Source organism: Aegilops tauschii, chromosome 6 (assembly GCF_002575655.3).
Source record: "Aegilops tauschii subsp. strangulata cultivar AL8/78 chromosome 6, Aet v6.0, whole genome shotgun sequence".
Taxonomy (NCBI): domain Eukaryota; kingdom Viridiplantae; phylum Streptophyta; class Magnoliopsida; order Poales; family Poaceae; genus Aegilops; species Aegilops tauschii.
In genome coordinates, this window is record NC_053040.3 from 106,399,138 (window position 1) to 106,419,511 (window position 20,374).

Below are 20,374 nucleotides of genomic sequence, written 5' to 3' on the forward strand. Positions count from 1 at the left end.
AAGGGGAATGGCAGGGTTTGAGGGGGATTAGATCCCCTACAAGCCAAAATCCTCTCCAATCCACTCCAATCCCTTTGGAAGGAGGATTAAACAAACAAGGTCTAAAGTGGTATGTATTTACACGATGGGGCAAATACAAATAGGGCGTATAAATCGGAAAGCGAACCACATTTGCTTTTGCATCTCTTAGTGAAAGCGAAAACGAACATGGAAACACGTGTAACATGATCCGGGTGCCCTCGAGCATCATGTCATGCTCCTTGGCAATTTGTGCACAAGCATAACATGATTCCGGGTGTTCCTCCAAGCAACTTTAACACCTCAAAAACATGTGTCCATTGTTGTCATCAGGATCATGGCACTATATGAAAATATGCTACACCCACTCGAGGCTACGGGGAAAAAATTACGAGACGAGGTGGCCGGTTATGGAGAAAATCAAAGGGTGGGACCCACTGGTGAAATTCGGGGGAGGGGTGGGGGGCTGATTAGACGAGGACACATTATCCCCATGTTGATCTGTATGATGGAATCCATAACTAGAATTATTGCAATACATGCATACTTTTCATATGTTTTGTTTTCTTAAACTAGATCATCCAAAAAAGATGGAATTTTCACCCCTAGATACAATACAATACTCCCTCCATTCTTTAGATGGTATATAACCCAGTCAAAAATCAATGTTTTTTAAGTTTGAGCAAGCATGTATACAAAAATATGAAGATAAACAATTCTAATTCAATATCAATAAATATCACATATATTTTCATAACGTGTTCATTTAATTTGTAGTTGTTGATAGTTTCTTCTAGATGCTTGATCAAACTTAGAAATAGTTGACCTTTTAACAGAACTATACTCCATCTATTCCGGGAAGGAGGGAGTACAAGACACACACTGCTTAACTCATTTCCGAGAGAAAACGTTTTGCTGGCCCAAGTGTAACACAAATCTCATTTGCAAGCAATAACAGAGAATTTGTTTTCCCTGTTTCTTTTTACTCTGTATATAAGTTGTATCACATATATTTTCATAACGTATTGTATTTATTTTGCATATATTTTTAGTATTGTAGGTATTGGAATTTTTTTATATATAATTGATCAAATTTTACAAAGTTTAATTTAAGGCAAATCTTGCATGACAAAGTAATAAAAAGAAAGGAAAAAAGATAAACTGGGAACGTTCCCGAGAGGGAGGTTTTAGGAAACACCTCCAAACGGCATTTTTTTTCTTCTCCAGTGGTTTTCGCCTTCGAACTTAGCCATTCTTGCAAAATTGCCATGGCAACTTTACTTCATTTGGCATGGGTTCACGGGGGAAAACGCTTCCAGCGAACGTCCCCGGATATTACGGCCCAAAAGAAACGGAGGAAGTAAACAAACACAGCACACCAAACCAGAAACCAAGGAGATCAAACAAGGGTCGAAACTAGTCGCGATTACCATAGGCAGCACACGGGGCGACCTCCCAGAATTTACAGGGTTCATCCGGAAGACGCATCGCATACGACTGGAAACGCAGCCCATCATCAGGTCTAACAACGGCTACTGCCACCAACCCTCTACATCAAGTCTGTCAGGGCAAGCAGAAAGGTTTTTCAGCACGGGACGCTACGAGCAGTATGTACAACCAGTTCAATTCATTTCGAAACCCTAAGCAACCACTAGACCCACTTGTCATCGGCGCCTCCCGCCCACTTGTCATCGCCGGCCCCTGCCCACTTGTCATCGACGGCTCCTGCCGCTGCCGCTGAACCTGGCGTTCCAGCCTCCTGCTGGGGCAGTGGAGGAGGAGGAGGCAGCGGCAGATCATCTTCTGGCGTTCCATCCTCATGCTGGGTCAGTGGAGGGGGAGGAGGCAGAGGCAGATCATCTTCTGGAGCCGCAGCCGGAGAAGCTGGAGTCTCGTGCTGGGTGATCGCTGTAGGAGGTGGAGTTCCTGGCGGTGGGCCTGGCAGAGCGGCTTCCAAGTCCTCACCCGGAGCCGGCTGAGACGCCCCGGCTTCAGTGGCTGGTGCCGCGGCTCCGTCGACCGTTGGTGGTCGATCGCGGTTGCGCTTCTTGAAGTGCATCTCGCAGATGAGCTCGGCGTGCTCCTCGTGGTTCTTCCTCACGTAGTTGTCCATGCACTTGATGTAGGAGAAGTCTGTTTGGGTCCCATCTGATGACACAACATAGAAGCACCGGCTGTCCTGGAAAACGTGGTGCTTGTTGACCTGCGAAATCAAACGAGGCCGTTAAGATCTCGCATGTTTTATTATGATGCGTCAGACAATAACACATTCCATCTCAGGGTTGAGCTGCCAGAACGGGAACAGTAGCTCAGAATGCTGAAGGACAACTCTTGGCTGCTTACTGTCGAAATACACGAGGGAATTGTTGATCCAACAACTGCAGAAACTCACGGCTTAATGCTAGCTATTGAGAAGGGCTATCAGCGAGTGGTGCTAGAAACAGACTGTCAGGTAGTAGTTATTTTGTGGCAAGCAGGCAAGTGGAGTCAGCAGGTGGCCAAGTTTTTAGAGAGATGGAGCAGCTCATCACAACAACTCAGGGATTTATTGTCTTCAGAATAAAGCTAAAGGTGTCTAACTAATATATATATATATATATATATATATATAGGCAAAAGGTAGCACAAGAATCCATACCATTATATGATCAATTTCACCAGACACCTTCTTTTCCTTTTCAGGGTGGTGCTCCAGAACTTTTTCTATGATAAACTTTTCGTCCTCCAGGGGAAGCCTTATGCCATCACTGCAACATTTAAGATAATGGTAAAAACAAATATATTTAATAAGATGGTATAAACAAAATAACTGTTTGGCATACCATGAAGCACACAAAGCAAACAAGTAAACTGTGAGATAATTTACCTTGATTCACGGAAGATCTTTCTGACCATTGTTACAATGGGTTCAATTTCTTGTAGAACCTTTTTCGCCTCAGCTGGCAGTTCGTACCGTGGCCTTGGTGGCCTCTCAACAGGAGGTCTTATTGGAGGCCTGCCTGGATTGTCTCTTTGGTCCCTCCGGTTTTCTTTGGCCTCCCATCCATCTGATTTCCAGCCTTTGTTGTTGCCAGAAGCATTGGTCTTCCATTTATCAGTACTCGAGTCATCGGCTTGAGCAGAACCCCAGCCATCCCAAGAATCTGGCTGCTTTGCATCTGAATTATCTCCCTGGGAAACTGGAGCAGCAGAACCCCAGCCATCCCAAGAATCTGGCTGCTTTGCATCCGAGTTATCAGGTCCCTGGGAAACTGGAGCAGCAGAACCCCAGCCATCCCAAGAATCTGGCTGCTTTGCATCCGAGTTATCAGGTCCCTGGGAAACTGGAGCAGCACCCCACGCATTATCTGATGGTGAAGCAGACACATTACCCCAGGACTCCTGCTGTGCAGTATAAGTCTGAGCCTTCGCTGCCACACTCCCCCAGGAACCATTCCCTGCGTCCATAGGCTCTGCAGTAGAAGTTTGAGCTTTCGCTGCCACGCTCCCCCAGGAATCATTCTGTGCATCAATATGCTTTGCGGTAGAAGGTTGAGCCACACCTGCTACACTCCCCCATGGATCATCCTGTGCATCAACATTCTGGGATGGCACATGACCCCATTGGTCTTGCTGCATATTGTGATCCTTCACTTTCATTTTGTCCCAGTTAGCACCACCTCCATCAGTATCCCTTTTACCACTCTGATCAGCCCAAGTATCGACTTCAGCTGATCCTTCAGATGCAATATTTTTGTCCTTTGCGTTTCCAGTGCCCCAGCCTCCCCAACCAGAGGAATCATTCTCCACTGCTGGGGGCGCATTCCAACATGACTTGTCTTGCTCTGCTGGTTTTGCAGCTCCTGTGTCAGCAGCTGCAGCTGCATTATTCCAGCCTCCTTCCGTATCCTTTTTAGCACCCTGGTCAGCCCAAGTGTCGGGTTCAGCTGGTTCTCCGGATACAATCTTTTTGTCATTTGCAGGTCCAGTGCCCCAGCCTGCCCAATCAGTGGAATCATTCTCCACTGTTGAGCCTCCTCCCCAGTTACCAGAATCATTCCCAGCATTTGCATTTCGTTCCCAGCTTGCACCCGCCGTTGTGCCATTTTCCCATGAGCTGTCCTTCTCAGTATTTTGCTGTTCAGGATCATCTTCAAAAGTGGGCATACCATGGGTCCCATCCATTTCTGGTGATAAGCAAATATCATCCATTGCGTTGTCTTCAACAAGGTAGTCCACATCATCCAAGAATGTGTAAGCAGCCTTTTCTTGGTCGGTCCTCACCAAGGCCAGGAAATCATACAGGCCATCACCATATTCCTTGTTGCTTTTCAGCTGCGATGGTCAAATATGTTATTTATATACTAAAAGCAGTGTCAAAAATAGAGACATAGACTAGAAACTCCAACAAAAAAAGTGAAACATTGAGCCATTGATCTGGTGGACCATCTATTTATTAGTACATCACAACCGTTAATCATGCCATGGGGATAGAGGCAACCATGCATGCATACTCAAGAAGGTCTCTAGCATGCATCAGCGACAAGGTCTCTGGTCATCAGTATGCATCAACCATGAGTCAGATAAGAGAATAATACATACACACAACAAGGACTCGCCAACACAACAAGACTTGCTGCAGAATTAGTGATGTAGTATATGCATTTATTGATTTGCTTTCTTAGAAAACAGAAGAATTTTGCTTTCAGCCTTTGCCTCATAGATGAGCACAACCCAACCATATTGAAAATAGTGTTCATTAAACAAAGCACCTATTGACATGCATGCCACAAAAGAGAAAACAAAGCATTTGCTAGCCTATCACATGCTCCAATTATTTGCACTCTGACCTCACAGCGCCAAATGTAATAATCCAAAAATTTACATTGCTGGCTTTTCTTTTAAGTGGTCAGCTTTTGGCGTTGAATATCAGGGATGCGAAAAAGTTCTAGCACCTTTTGTAGTTTTATTAATATACATAAATAATTACATTGCTTCAGATGGAGAAACAATAAGTCAACTAATAGGAGTAAGATGCACATGCATATAAGCATATGGAGGTATGTAATTGCAGTACATAAAAAACACAAGTGCAACAGGGCAAGTGACAAATGCGGTCACCTCTGCACTCTGCAGTAGACTGTGAAATTTTAAAATATTACAATATGTAGTCAATCTAGCCGTGCAAATGCACAGGCCACTCCACTAGCTAAAATATAGAAGTGTAATTTCACATGGTTGGATCATGCAGTGGAATGGCTTTATAGCAACATTCAAATTATTATCTTTGTAGTAAGAAAGAAAATAGTTGATTGGCCCTGCCATCTGAAGACCTTTTTACCCCCACTAAATATTGACTCAAGCTGCATTACTGATATGAATAGTAAGCTCCAGTGGGTTGAAAAACTAGCTTACCTGATTTTCGTTCCAAAGAATCTGAAAAGATGACCCAGTACCAAGTGCTGCATGCTTGCCCCACGAACAGGATGAGACCACAGAACCCAATGAATCAGAATGGCATTTCTCAGCAGCCTTCTCGAAGCATTTCATAGGGGTCTACAAAAGAAGATCAGGAAATCAGCATAGTGTATGTGGTGATAAAACAAATCAGGAAATCTCAAAATGAACTTACAAGCAAGGTGGCCTCTGTAAAAGGTACTTGAACTTTTAATGAACGAAAGGTCGCCCTGTAACCACCATTGTGGAACCCATTCAAGTTCCCAGTGCATGTCATGCTGTTTGCCACAAGAACCAAATGGTCCTTCAGAATTCCTTTAGCAACCGTCTTCATGGTTTTCGAAAGGCGCTGCACAAAAGATCAAGCAAGAAAAATATCTAATGAAATAGGATGTAAATAAAGATAGAAGTTGACAACAGGTGCGGCACAAATCAAAAACCAGAAAACAGTTGTAGCAGAATCGCTTTTCATAATAAATGTTACAACACTTGAGTCAAACAGGATGAAAGGTAAATCGCTAGGCAGCAATACATGTCAGATTTAAATGAACGATAAATTTACGATGTCAGTATCGAAACTGAACCCAAAAAACAGAACCAAACCATCCACTTAGTATGGTTTTGGTTTATGGTATGCATGAAAATCGAAAACCATATGGCCTCAGTTGGTTTGGTATAAAAATAGAACTCACGCCGCCTAGCCACCCACCAAAACACCACAGCGGAGCTCTCTACCTCGCCTTCAATCTCTCTCCCACTCCCCTCCCTCCCTCTCTCTTAACCCAGACATTACATGTTTCCTAAAAGTATGCCTCATTTTTTAATTTACATCAACTTTGATTAGTTTGGTATTTACTATAAGCTTCGGTACAGTATTTACAGGAAAACCATATTTAACAAACCAAATAACTTTAGCTAGTCCCAGTGGTACAGGTGCAGTCAAACTTGTGTTAGGAAAAAAAAGATTATTTTGCAAAGATCATCCTAAGTTAAGGAAAAAACAGGACTCCTACCAAGTATTTGAAACCTTTGTCACTTCAGTTTTTACAAAAAAAAAAAAAACTCTCAAGCTTTTGCAAATAAATGCAAGGCTAACCTGAACAACTTGATCAAAGGAGCATGATATGCCAAGAAGTTCTCGCACTTGCTGAATACCATAAGGAATTGACCTTTGTGTGTCAATGAGGTTCATGACTGGTATACATGCATCCATGGCAATTCTCCATGCATCACCGTTCTGCATAGCTTCCTTTTTCTCAACAATAATTTCTACTGCTGGCTCACCCTTTGATATCTTCTTTGTATGTTTAACCCAAGACGTTGCATCAGACCCAACCCACGTAATTTTAGCCTCTTGAACTCGAGGATCACCTGCAGAGCAAATGGGAAAAAAAAACTTGAGCGGAGAATCCTTCGCACACTTACGAGAAGAAGCTGGTAGAACACCACCTAAATTGTTAATTATAAAATCTTTAATATCCCCTTACAGAAAAAGATAGTTGAGTATATATACATTAATTTCTTACGCATAACATTGCAACAAAAAAATCAGTGGACCAGAAAATGAAATGGAACAGCAAATTGCCATATGACACATGCTATTATTCTGTAGAACCAGACAGCAATCGTCCGTTTGCATGTCAACTAGTTGGCAAATCTGTTGTATTGTTGCACTGACAAATTTGCAGTTCTTTTTCAAGGAAAAAATCCATTATAAAATCTCAGCTGAATGGCATGCATCTATTGCATAAAAGGATATGTATTCATCATCAAAGTATGCAGGTATAAGGCCCCCTTTGTTTGGGCTACAGATTCCTGAGAATCACTTTGGCTGTGGATTCCTGAAAATCAGTTGTGATTGTGGATTCCTGAGAATCAGAAGCTGGTTGTTTGTTTACCCTGCTGTTGGATAGTTCTAGGAACTGCAAGGGTTGTGAAATGTCAGTAATGTCCCTGAATGCTGAGCATGACGTTTATATGCTGATTCAGTGCAAATTAGCTGTTTTTCCAAGTATACTAGTTAGGTGCAAATTAACTGATCTCATATTCTTCTCACAAGATCATGCAAATGAAAGGCACCTGTACACGTATGGCTTCAGCGAGCATTGCCACGGCCGTGCTTTCCCCACCTCGTGCTATCCCAGGTAAAAGTCCACGCAGGGAGTAGCAACGGAGATCGTGGGAGGCAGACGCACAGCAGGAACCCATGGGCGCCACAGGAGACGACGACTGGCGAGTCCCTGTGGGAGGCCGGTGTCCATGGTCAGCAGATGCTCGGCCCAACGGGGTGACGTCCGGCCAGACCATCTCGGGATGGTCCCCCTCGTGCTTTCTGCGGGAGGATGGAGGCGGGAGCCAGCAGCGGCTGTCCGTAGCGGGATCGGACGGAAGAGATGGGAGGAGGACGGGGCGAGCAACAACCATGGGTGGGGCGAGAGCGGCGGCGGCAGGAGAGACTAGTTGCTGGGACAGTTCGCTTGGATAAGGTTGCGGTGGCAGTTTGGTTGTAATTTGGACTGCAAATAGGGGCAACGGCTCAGGACGAATCGTTTTCTTTTGTGGGAAGCTGCAGAATCGGCAGAATCACCAAAATTGCAGCTTACCGATTCGCTCGTCTGGTAGTTCATTTTTTAGAATCGATTCTACGAAGCTCGATAGGAATCTGATGTGTTTGTTTCAGATTTTGATTTTGGAAGGCCTAGAATCTAGAATCACTAGCTGCAGCCCAAACAAAGGCCACCTAAATAGGGCATGGGAGGACACCCAAAAGGAGTAGACACTTGAAAACATTAGTCACAAATTTACTGCTTTGGTTCTTTAGTGTGTTCAGAGTTCAGTACCTGGCCCTAAGCATCTTAAACACAGGAACTCAGAATGCCCTACCACCAGTCCACTGAAAACAATAGCCTCATCCAAGAACACAGTAATAGGCGACTACCGACTATACGCATGAAATCCTCTAATATATATACGACAGGTGTTGACAAATCAAAGAAGTGCAGTACATCAGATCTTTCATCCAGTAAGATAGGAGAAACCAATTTTTTTTAACAAAAGACTGTAATTTAAAAATATGCAGTGAATGAAATTTCCATGGCTGACTAGTTTCTGCAGCTTACAGTACCTTTTATGATTATCTCCAGAAGCACACCACAGAGAGAATCGGCTAACACATTCACTGCTTTCTCAACGGAATCAGATAACATAGGGATGTCCTCAGAAAAAGAGAACTGCAAACATGGAACCTTCCCATCACCCGGCTTCTGCGCAAATGAACAATCACTGCCAAGATTGAGGAAAAAATATCCATCAGATCAACCTTAATAATATCCACAATCACAGATTATGTCGTGTTAAACAGACAAAAGTGTGGTAACACTGAATAGTACATAACAAAGAGGTGGTTCCCAATTGATAATGTACTGAAGCTCCTTGTGTCAAGACAAATCCCCATTATAACATTAATGGATTAAGCTCCAGTCACACGGGTGCAGGGTGCCAGTTCATTGGTATGAATAACTAAAAACAGATTTGGGCATTGAGTAGGAAGCAAATAGACAATGGATATAGTGCAACACCAAGAAAATATAAAATTTCTACCATACTTAAGCATGTTTTAGTATCACTGCTATAGAGCAGATACCTCATGTTAAACTAAGAACATGCAGAAAATACAAAGTTATCCCTCTGATCACAAATAAGTCCATGCAGCCATTTAGACTTCTCCATATAAAGTCATTCTATAACTGGCAATGATTACTCCTTTATTATACCCTTGGTGTCATGTTTAGGGGTTGGAATTAACATTTAAACGGCAAGAGTGAATTGATTATGTAAGAGAAAGGGCTAGCTTGTGTAGGAATCACTGAAGGGCAGTAAAGTAATTTCGTGTGAAAGAAAATCATTTTGTGTGTAACTTGATTCTTGTGCATACAGCTAAAAAGGTTTCATTATTTGCAGTTGGACGGAATATGAAGTATCATCATCCAGTAGGAAAATATTTTCATCATTACAGAATCGACCTTTCCCTTCTTTTTTGTTACAGCTATACTACTTCAATGGAGTGAAGATATTTTGGTAGCAAAGAGTGCATATGGCTACAATTGAGGTTAGCCATCTTCTCACTCGCCGCCTCAGTATTTCATTCTGAGTTGGTTATTTATCAGATAGGTCAATCTCACTAGCCCACACACAGGTGACAGTTTTAATCCTGGGATGCCGAATCGGTGGTTAGATTTTTTATTTCCCCTTTCATCGACGTAACGCCCTATCCCGAAACACTTCACTTCCTAACATAATCTTCCACATCTTGTCTTCATCTAAGGTATTCACAGCATGTGTTTACAACACGGTACACATGCATGTGAGAGAGCATGTTAAAGAATCTATGTATAAAAACATAAAGGAAACATTACAGACAACATTAAGAATTCAGTTTTCATGTTGAGATATTAGGTATTACCCATCTTGATCAAAGACAACACAAGTATACAATACCCTGAAGCAAAATTAGCATGTCACCAGCATCCAGTAACCACTACCAGCTAAAATGAGGCCTACCTCAGTCCTGAGCAATAGCCATGGTATCTAAGATGTAACAGAAAACCCAATGCAGAGTAGAGAATAAAAAGTTTACCAAGTAGAGAAAGTAATCTTTTTAAACAGGTGACCAAGAGTTCCTTTCTTATTGGCATGTTTCCCAGAAACTTCTTGGCATTTCTGAAGAATCTCATCAGTGCTAACGTTTATCTTTTCTAAATGTGCCTGCAAGAAATGCATACATATTCATATGCATCATATATACTTGTAAAAACACAGCCTGTATGTGAAAAGCTAAAAAAACATCACAATACCTTTTCAAGATGAATATGGCCAACAAATGCTGGCGTGGCTTCTGAAATTGCATCTAAACTAACTTGTTTCTTATACCTGAAAATGCAGATGTCATATCCGTGCTATTTGGCGCAAATGACAACAAATACTAAAAAGAATGTATAGAAGTAACTAGAATTGACGGCATGAAAATACATACTCGATGCAGATGTCAGTGGCACAATCCTCTAGTGTGACTCTCTTTAGGCAACCCTGCACTGCAATAGCAGCCTTCTCTTTGCAAAATTTCTTGGGGCAAGAGCAGTCATTCAGGAACAGGATAACTTTTCGATCCTTCGCATCATTTTTATAGCTAACTTTTGTCTTAAGTATTTCCTGTTGGTTTAAGAACATGTTAAACAGTAGGTACAACATAGCTTGAGATACCGATGCATATAATAGTGATTACAGTAGTTTACAACATAGTTACCTTCATCAACTCCCATGAAGTATTATTACTCTGAGAAGAGTCCAAGACAGTCTTATAAGCAGGGTTGGAGATAGCAGTGGCAGCTAAGACACCCACCGGTTCTCCAGGAGCTATAGCACTTGGAAAATCTGTGTCATCTTCTTCTTTGTACTTCAGCTGCATGATTGAATTGCTGCAGATGTTTCTCACAGTTCCATCATAGCATATAACTACGTCTCGCAAGATGGCCATTAGACTCTTGAACAGAGTTCCTGGTTCTGTCAACCCTCTTGAGGAGCGGACAATAGTTTCTCTTGTACATATAGAATGTACTAGCTCCTCATAAGGATTGAGACCATGAAAATATGCACTTTGCACAAGACCATACGCCTCTGGTGGGTGTTGAACTCCATCTTCAATCGGTGGGTGTCTATTGACAAAACTTGAGAAGCAATCGTCCACCAGACGCCTTGAATAGAACTTCCCCTCGCGGTAGAGCTGCGGACCAACAAAAGCAAGCTGTTGAACAACTTTTGACACTGAAGAGTCACTCTTTGGGTCAATTAGAAGACCAAGACGAGAGGATTTCACGACAAAATCTGCAATTTGTTGTTTGACATCCTTCAGATTGTTGTCAACTCTTGTTTCCACAGACTGGCTACTCGAGCACCTTGACTGCTCCAGTACAAGAGACTGCTTTTTAATACACTCCTGTGCTTCTTCCAACAAAGGCTTGGGTACACTAAAATCTTGCAGGCTTACACTAAAGCCATCCAGAAGCAAGAATTCCATCAGAAGGGGTTGCAGCGCATTCAAAAACTTGAGCGCATCTCCTGGTCCCTTAACAGCAAGAATGGAGGACACCAAGTCCGAAAACGAGGCCTGAACGGATTCTTTGTCAATATCCAGTTTTATAACAGTGCTGTCCCTAACTAGGAATCTATCCCCTTCACAAGTCAATTCTGCTGGCAACGCACTTTGCATTATTTGTGCGATTGTCCAGCATGGCTTAGACTTGACCACAGCAGGGGGAGGAAGAGAAAGCGACAGGAGCATTGCCAGCTGGTTTGCTGATTCTTTGCTTAACATGGTTCTAGAAGACATGTGCTTCAGAGCAAGCAAGCTGTCATTCGCTAGCTGGAGATTTACTTTTCCGTTGTGTGAGTTAGTCAGTTGCTTCTCCACACTGAAAAGTTCCAATGCTTCCGCTTTAGCAGCAAGTGACTGAGGATAATAAATATGCACACAATCACCATCAAAATCTGCTGCAAGAGGAGAGCATATAAGGGGGTTGATTTTGACGGTATGATCATCGTGGATGTATACAGTAAATGCCTGGAGAGAATGCTTGTGAGTACTAGGTGGCCTGTTAAGGAACACAACATCACCATCAACGATTCTTCTACTGATCGTTTGACCCACTTTAAGAGTGGTATATCCTTTTGATCCTACAGTGATTGCATATGTTGTTTGACCATCTCTATAAGTCAAACACAATCCCTTGTCAACAACCTCTTGCAATCTATTTATGTTGATATCTGTAACCTGTTCTTCAAAAGTAATTCTTTTTGCCACTTCAGAAGGCAGTCCAACTACATCTGCTCCAATATACGGGTCTCCAGTAAGTACACTGCGTGATGAAAATCCTGATCCTTTGCTGATAAAAAGTGTTTTCATCTTTTCGAGCCATTGCTTTGTTGACAAATGAGATGAATCTGTGCTAACTGCAAATCTCTTTGCGTCTTGAGGACCCTTCAAAACAAAAGAGTCGAGTTTCCATGAATCAAAAGAAGCACGATTAAACTAGACATAAATGAATCTGGTCAGAAAATAAATGCAAATGGCTCTGATAAACAATCACTAGGAGATGGTTCTTTCATCAGCACACCAAGAATACTGCGAAGGTGCCAGAGTTCTCTAATGCTGATGGTTAAAAAATATGTGGTCAAGTGCCCAGAAAGCTCTTCTGTATGATTCTATGGAAAGTCGAAATTTGTTAACACTCAGAAGAGGATTAGACACAATCATATTGTGAAGATTCCTAACTTTTTGTCAAATACACAAAAGAATTCATGCTGTTCATAGAACCAATTGTAATCCTGTAACTTTTAACTAGGTGATGATTTAGAAGCAAACTTGAACCGTCAGACTCAAAATTGGTTCATTTGAGCATTTACTTGCAACTATTTAATTCATGCACCATCTAAATATGAATAATTAGGTAATTTGCTTCAAAATCATGACACATACCTTTGTAGTTCCCCTGAGCTGTATATATTGGCCAATAGAAAGTTGCAGATCAGCTGATTCAGAATCATGTGACTCAAAGTTTGGGGAACCAGATCTTGATTTTTTTATTTGCTCTATCTTTTGAAGTATCTTTTTCAACAAAGATATAGAGATGTCCTGAAACAAAAAGCAAAATAATATGGGATATTGTAGGTATAAACCAGTCAGTAAATTACAAAGATCCAGGAAATGCACAGAAGAAAACTCACATAGGACATGATGCTCTGCCCGTCTGTGAATTCTGGAATATAGAGGCAGTTAGGTGGCACTGGAAGATATTTCATTACATATCCAGGCTGAGCAATGAATCCCCGTGCAGCTAGCTTTTTTTTCGTGTCATCCGGAATCTTCTTTAATATATTAAAAGCCTGGCAAATAATACAGGAATGAGATAGTACGTTGCTGGATACAAAAAACTGGTGACTCAGTAAGAAATAATCAAGGGACAAGTAATTGTTAGCCCTTGGGCCTCAGGTACTGTGATCCTTACTTTAGGCATTACCATGTTTTGGGGGGTAAAGAATGGATGTCACTCATGAGATTAACATTCCAGGATATACCACCCTACAGATTGTAATTGTATAGAAATGCATTCCGGAATATACCACCCTACGTATCATTCAAAGGTAATTGACCTTATCAAGGGATGAAAGCTCCTCACACGTGGAAAGACAGGGAGAAAATGTAGTTCATCTGGTAAATATGTAAACAGAAAAACAGAACATCTATCTGGGCATGTGCACCAGCTAGTCTTATCCAGCGACACTTCTCAGACGTCCGATCTAGTACAATCTGCAGCCCCCATCAGCGATTTGTGTTCTTGCGTCAAAAGGTACTGGGAAATTCCTGCGGGTTGTACTACTTGAGATAAGGGTACAAGATACCCTCAAAGTCATATCTCCAAACGCCTTGGCCATATAGGGTACTCCTCCAGAAAAACAAAAAGAAAGAAAGGTACCAGCAAATATATATTTCACATATCGGTACCTCTTGTGCACACATCACCTATTCTTGAGATTTTTCGGAACGTTTCAAACAGCATAGTTCTTCCCAAACTTAAAGGGTGTATCTGGATCTTTACTGTCCAAAGAAGCTACAATAACATCTTGAAAACAGAACAAGGTGAAATTATTACCTCTACTGGAAGCAATGTCCTACAGTGAGAGGCTCCACCATGGTGAAACTCCCCATATTTGTTTAGGAAGTCCCAAGAGCGTTCTGTCATGTGTTTCTTTGGGGGTGCTCTCAACTCTAAACGAAATGCACCATCTTCTGTCTTGATTTCCTTCAGATATAGTGCCGGGAGACCCTAAAAGAAATAAAGATGAGAAACATCAGTTGACACTCATCCAGATCGCACTTGTCGTAGTGACATGCTGTAAAGTAGGAAGCCATTCACTGATTTAAATAAAAATAATGGCACTGGTGATAGTCTCTGATGCCATGGTTGTTGGTTATATCTTCCAAGTTTCAGTAGTATTCTGAATAGGTAGCATAAGAGGAATTATAAGTACAGTAAATTCTGGTGACAATACGTCACATACCAAAATAAAACTGAATCAAGTACACTATCATGGCATTCCATTTCTCTAAAGAAAAGAACTTCCAATCAATTAGCACCTATGTGCGTAACTTCGATTTGAAAAGCAAAAAAAGAACAAGAACCTGCAATCATACTCAAGGTTACCAAACCAACACTATAAAACAAGAGGTGTGGGATATGCTCTCTCCTACCGGACTTTTGGTTAAGTTAAAGACCACCTACCTATATACTTGGACTAAATATGAGTGAGGTCAAATTCAAAACACTGACATAAATGGCTACTGCTTGAGTATATATATATATTCCTCAGTGCTACAGTCCAACAGTGAAGTATGGCATCTATCAAATTCAAGGCGTAGGAAGAATATACTCCCTCCGTCCTAAAATTCTTGTCTTAGATTTGTCTAAATACGGATGTATCAAGTCACGTTTTAGTATTAGATACATCCGTATCTAGACAAATCTGAGACAAGAATTTTGGGACGGAGGGAGTATTAAGGTTGACAAGTACCCGACAGTAATGACATGCCGTTACCGACACATTTTCCTTTCCATTCTTCTGTTTAACCTGAGACATGAAATGTCAAGATTTAGATCGAAACAGGGAAATCAGTATAGAAGAATAACATGGTAAGATTAAGCTGTTTTGACCAATACATACCTTTCCTTTCTTGATACGAAGGCACATCAGACATACCATGCTCAGTAGTTGCCTAAGCTCACTGACATGACACGGGTGATATACAGGTACAGGCAGCTCAATGAACCCGAAATGCCCTGGAAGGTCATATTGATTTTATTAGTAACAAGAGAAAAGGGATCCTGGACTGCTAAAGGACAATGTTTGGGGCATGAAGAAAAACTAATGAGAAGTAGTTTTAGAACCTTCGCATTTGCCGTTTTCCGTGGCACCACATGACTCGCATTTGCCTGTTTCCAGTGGTAAGCCAAGGAAAGGATTCCCAAGCTGACTAGGATGAGTAACAGGACAGTCATTTATAGAGTAGGTACACTGCAGAACACAAAATTTTGCACATTAGTAATGTTCAAAGTAACCTCGCAGACCGATCAAAATTACTGATTTCAATCAAATATTAATGAAACAGAGGCAGCTCTCTCAAACTTGAGAGATCACATTGACAGTCTTTTTAGCCCAGCATGCATCTCTGCAAAACCGAGAGTAAAATCATCAAGAAGAAGAACTTACTATCTCCTCCTCGGTGGAGAGGCTGAGCTTTATGCTCTTGATGGCACCTTCAGCGACCAGCACTGCCGATTGGTCCTCCTCCTCCATCGCTCTGCAACCGAAGGGACAAACCAGTCACATAATATACAGTTAATAGACGCGAACCACATGAACAGACCAAAACCCGCCCCCAAAACCAGAACCCCGTTCCAGGGGACCCACCGGCCGATCCCCCGATCACCGGAATCCGGCCCGCATTGCGGCGACGGGATTGAATCCCCGGCCCCGGATTAATAACAAAACTCCCCGCGCTTACCAGATCCACGTATGGCATGATTAATTTTAGAGGGATCTGTCCTGTAAATATCCCAAAAATATGGCAGCTTCATGTCCCTCCTAACATTCATATCTTTTATGTGGTTACTTGCTCATGATAAGCTGCTGGTTAGGAGTAATTTGAGTAAGAGACAACACTTAGATGATCTTACCTGCCTGTTTTGCTCTGAGTATGAGAATATTAACCACCTGTTCTTTGAATGTGCTATTGCTACTGAGGTGTGGAGGAATATTCATATCATATCTGGGTGTATGCCCCAGCCTACTTTTGATAATGTGACTAAGTTGTGGGAGAAACACAAAACCCTGCAAGCTGAAAATATGCTTATTTCAGCTACACTCTGAGTTATCTGGAGGAGCAGGAATGATATGTGTTTTAACAAGGTCCCCTGGATGGGTGTGCAGGTGATTCTGAGGAAAAATTGCAGGTTTCTGCGATCAATGGAAGATCTTGTGCAAAGAGGCTGCAAGAGATCGCGTGGAGAGGCTCATCTCTTCACTATGGGAGACGGCCAGGCGTCCTCCCCTGCTGATCTGGCCAGAGCCAGGTTGAGGAAGAAAGAACTGTGGTTGCAGTACCTGATAAAGAAAAGGGCAGAAGGATGGACTGGCGTGGACAGCAGTATACTGCTGGAAGGGTGATCGTAGAGACCATGTATGCGGGGGTTAGAAAAAAGGAAGTATGAGTTTTCGATCTATTTTTCAGTTTAGCAGTTAGTGAGTTAAGTGGTGAAAACTTTTCTGAGAATTATGCCGGAAGGATGGGTCAAATCCTCTCCCGCGAGCTGTAATAAGGATACTTCTGTGGTATCATTTTCTGATGAAATGGAACCGGGGCAAGAGCCCTTTTCTTTAAAAAAAAACCACAACTTCATACAGACGCAGAGACGCGAACCACATGAACAGACCAAAACCCGCCCCCAAAACCAGAACCCCGTTCCGGGGGACCCACCGGCCCGTCCCCCGATCGCCGGAATCCGGCCCGCATTGCGGCGATGGGATCGAATCCCCGGCCCCGGATTAATAACAAAACTCCCCGCGCTTACCAGACGCTCCACCTCGCCGGCGCCGCCCCCGCCGTCGTCGTCGTCGCCGCCGCCGGGGCGCCCGCCTTCCCCGAACCGGCGCCCTAAAACCCTAGCAGCGGCGGAGCGGCCGGAGAGAGGAAGGAAAGGGAGAGGGTTTAGCCGGCCAGTGCGCCTCGGAGACGCCGAGGAGGGACCGAGGACGCTCGCTTTTACTGTGGGGAAGGGGGGAGTGGTAGTGGAGGTGGAGGTGTGCCGTTCCGCGTCTGTGGGGACTGAGCAGTCGCCCCTCCGGCAGGCACAGAGAGAGATGGGGAGAGAAGAGGAGAGCAGGTGGCAGGTGAGGTTACCGCCCGCGCCCGTGCCCGCGCGGCGGCTCCGTTGCCCGCCCACGTTTGACCCTCCTCGCTGGGCGGTGGGGCAGGGGAGCGCGGGATCCACCTGTCGGTGGGGCGGCGGGTAGGCTCGTCGGTGCGGATCGGCTCGGTCGCGCCGTTGGGGGGCGGGCTGGCTTGACCGGTGGCAGTGATTCAGTTCTAGCGATAGCGAAAAACATTTACGCACCCCCAAACATTGGCAAATATTCATGGCAATTATGGAGTAGCATATTACCATCAAGCGTTTCGAAATTGCTAAATCATGGACCTCGTTGCTGTGCAATGGAGGAATTTTACTTGTTCAACCAAGGAGATTAAAAAAACATCGATCGGCCTTCGCGTAATTTTACGGAAAAAAGCACCGATAATCACCGGGAATGGCGTCGAAGGTTCGCCGTCTTTCTCGGCACGTCGTTGTTGGTCGCGGATGGAGCGCCCTTAAGAAGAAAGCCGCCGTAACCAGAAGAGTCACAAATCTAAGTGTCAGATCTAGATTATTCCTTGCGCGCCTCGCGACAGCGCCGGATGACGTACCGAGGACCAAACCACAAAGGGAAGTCGCCGCCGCCGCGCTGACATGCCTTGCAAACCCTAGCATCGCCGTCCATATAGGACGGCATGGATCTAAGCCCAGGAGCAACCGAGGGTGCCGTAAACGACATCGTCAAGATAGGAAAGGTCGAGGAAACTTACTCATTGGGCCAGTGCCGCCGCCATGAAACCCTAACCCTAACCTATCGGCGGGCCAGCGTTCAGGCATCGGGGTCTCCACCCCTCACACCACCAGAGAGGCATGAGAAGGAGGAGGCCCTACGGCCTCAACGCCAACGATGGTGGATGGCGAGGATGGAGACTCGCCCTAATCACTCCTCAAGCGGAGGGGGAAAGGGGGTGATAGAGATTTGCCTTTTCTACACGCCAAAATGATGCATAAATAAATGATACGGTGTGTGCTCCACGCCCGGTCCCGCGCATGATAGCCTCTTCTGTCTATTTCGGGAAATGGTAGCCGTCCGATCTAGCCTTGATTCCTCCGGCGCCTACGAGAGTCTTGCCATGGAGGCATTGACCTACTCGTGGCGTTTGACTTGGGTGTAAAATGACACGAAATTTGATAAAAATAGATCAAAAGGTACTCGCAATTAGATTTGTAACATGAGATGAGGTGCCAAATAAAAAGCTTAACCCCAAAAAAGAGAAGCAATTGCAACGAAAGCACACCAGCGGAGGTGGGAGCGAATATTACAACCCTGGAGGAAGAGGGAAACAGAATCGAACAAAGCTCCTCCGAGTTTTTATGCGTTGGCTTCAAAACTAGGAGGCTAGTTTTCTTCGTCGGGAACTGCAAATGAGCTTGTTATATATGGAGGGTTACCGACGGGAGGTCCTCGTGGTGCCTCGTCGCCGATCACGTCAATTTTCTTTGCTCAATGATGTTTTACTTACCCTCGGTCTTTATCAACCTCACTCTAGAAAGCATGTACCAGCACGGCATTTGTTGGGTGCCAGAGGAGACATATGGAACATAGGTGGTTGGCATGGAAGGAATGAACCACAGTGATAAGAATATGACGGGGTCGTTTCGATGATTGTATATTGCTTTATGCTAGATTGCGTGTATAAGCATTTAGTGTATTCTTAAACTGGCAAACGGAACCCATCCAATGTTTCTCTGGCATACGCGGTAGCCATTGATTACTTGTCATATTGGTTTCGCCTTATAGATGTATGACTGGAACCACCTGTCTCGACACAAGAATGGTAAGTTTTTTTTGCATTTTTGCAATATTCCAAGTGATGGTTTGAGTGGCTATGTAGTCCCTGTTTACCCTGGCTATAGCTAGGGTTAAGTATATGTGTCTAGCTAGTAGTGGTGAGGTAATGGCACCATCGGTGCTGAGGAATAAGACCTAGCTGTCATGCCCTTGTTCTGCCGATGTTGTTTGGCACTAGCTGAGGTGGAAGAGCATCTTCATTGTACCCTACTCGTTTTGATGATTAATGACAAAAACATATGAGAGGACTAATAATTTTAATAAGTTTATTTTAGGACTTTGGACTAATTTCGGTACTCATGTCCATGGCTTTTATATGGGAGATGAATGGTGACCCATGCCAACGATTTTTCTAGTTGTTGTCCTCCTCGAGATTCTAGTTTGTAGTATATAGGTATTTTGGTTGATACAAGATCCACATTAAGCATACTATGAAGACGACACAAGGACTTTGGTTTGAATCAAGAACAAATCATAAGACAAAGCCAACTAAAAATCCACTACCTAGTCATCTTTGTATTACTTTCACAAACATGGTACTTCCTGAGATTTTCTTCTGATAGAACTGATGGGGAACGAAGCATGAAAATAAAAAAAGTTCCTACAAAACCCACGATCAATCCAGGAGACGCATAGCTACGAGAGAAAAGTGAATCTATATACCCTTGTAGACCGAAAGCATTAACGATCTAGAGATCGTGGTTGGCGTAGTCGTACTCGTGTCGCGGTCCAATCCGATCCAAGCACCACACGAGCGTTCAGGCATCGGGGTTCCCACCCCTTACACCACCGGAGAGGCATGAGAAGGAGGAGGCCCTATGGCCTCAACGCCAATGATGGTGGATGGCGAGGATGGAGACTCGCCCTAATCACCCCTCAAGCGGAGGGGGAAAGGGGGTGATAGAGATTTGCCTTTTCTACACGCCAAAATGATGCATAAATAAATGATAATGTGTGTGCTCCACGACCGGTCCCCCGTGTGATAGCCCCTTCTGTCTAATTTGGGAAATGGTAGTCGTCCGATCTAACCTTGATTCCTCCGGCGCCTACGAGAGTCTTTTCGATGGAAGGAATGAAACATAGTGATAAGAATATGACGGGGGTCATT

The 20,374-nt window shown here is 43.6% G+C and overlaps 1 protein-coding gene across 2 annotated transcripts; it reads right to left on the minus strand.

The window, feature by feature from the left end:
* Positions 1–1,417: 1,417 nt before the first annotated feature.
* On the minus strand, positions 1,418–18,324 carry LOC109747652 (DNA-directed RNA polymerase V subunit 1). 2 transcript variants are annotated; one of them, XM_045229748.2, is made up of 19 exons: positions 18,185–18,324; positions 15,775–15,865; positions 15,453–15,579; positions 15,229–15,344; positions 15,079–15,135; positions 14,160–14,333; positions 13,234–13,392; positions 12,986–13,141; positions 10,757–12,487; positions 10,487–10,662; positions 10,308–10,383; positions 10,091–10,218; positions 8,579–8,736; positions 6,551–6,825; positions 5,630–5,803; positions 5,413–5,553; positions 2,885–4,332; positions 2,657–2,765; positions 1,418–2,221 (listed from the first exon to the last, which is right to left on the minus strand). In XM_045229748.2, the coding sequence occupies exons 2-19, from the start codon at positions 15,859–15,861 to the stop codon at positions 1,670–1,672; spliced, it is 5,844 nt and encodes a 1,947-aa protein (XP_045085683.1). In that variant the 5' UTR covers positions 15,862–15,865; positions 18,185–18,324; the 3' UTR covers positions 1,418–1,669. The 2 variants fall into 2 exon arrangements, with proteins under 2 accessions (XP_045085683.1, XP_020162274.1); XM_020306685.4 differs by lacking the exon at positions 18,185–18,324 and adding an exon at positions 17,136–17,426.
* Positions 18,325–20,374: the final 2,050 nt, after the last annotated feature.

What these genes read in the sequence shown, in the direction of transcription:
- LOC109747652 (XM_045229748.2), bottom strand. Translation starts at nt 15,861, where the DNA reads ATGGAGGAGGAGGACCAATCGGCAGTGCTGGTCGCTGAAGGTGCCATC. An exon ending in GGACATTGCTTCCAGTAGAG is followed by an intron (nt 13,393 to 14,159) that starts GTAATAATTTCA and finishes ATTATTTGCCAG; the next exon opens with GCTTTTAATATATTAAAGAA. An exon ending in AAGATCTTCCGTGAATCAAG is followed by an intron (nt 2,766 to 2,884) that starts GTAAATTATCTC and finishes TAAATGTTGCAG; the next exon opens with TGATGGCATAAGGCTTCCCC.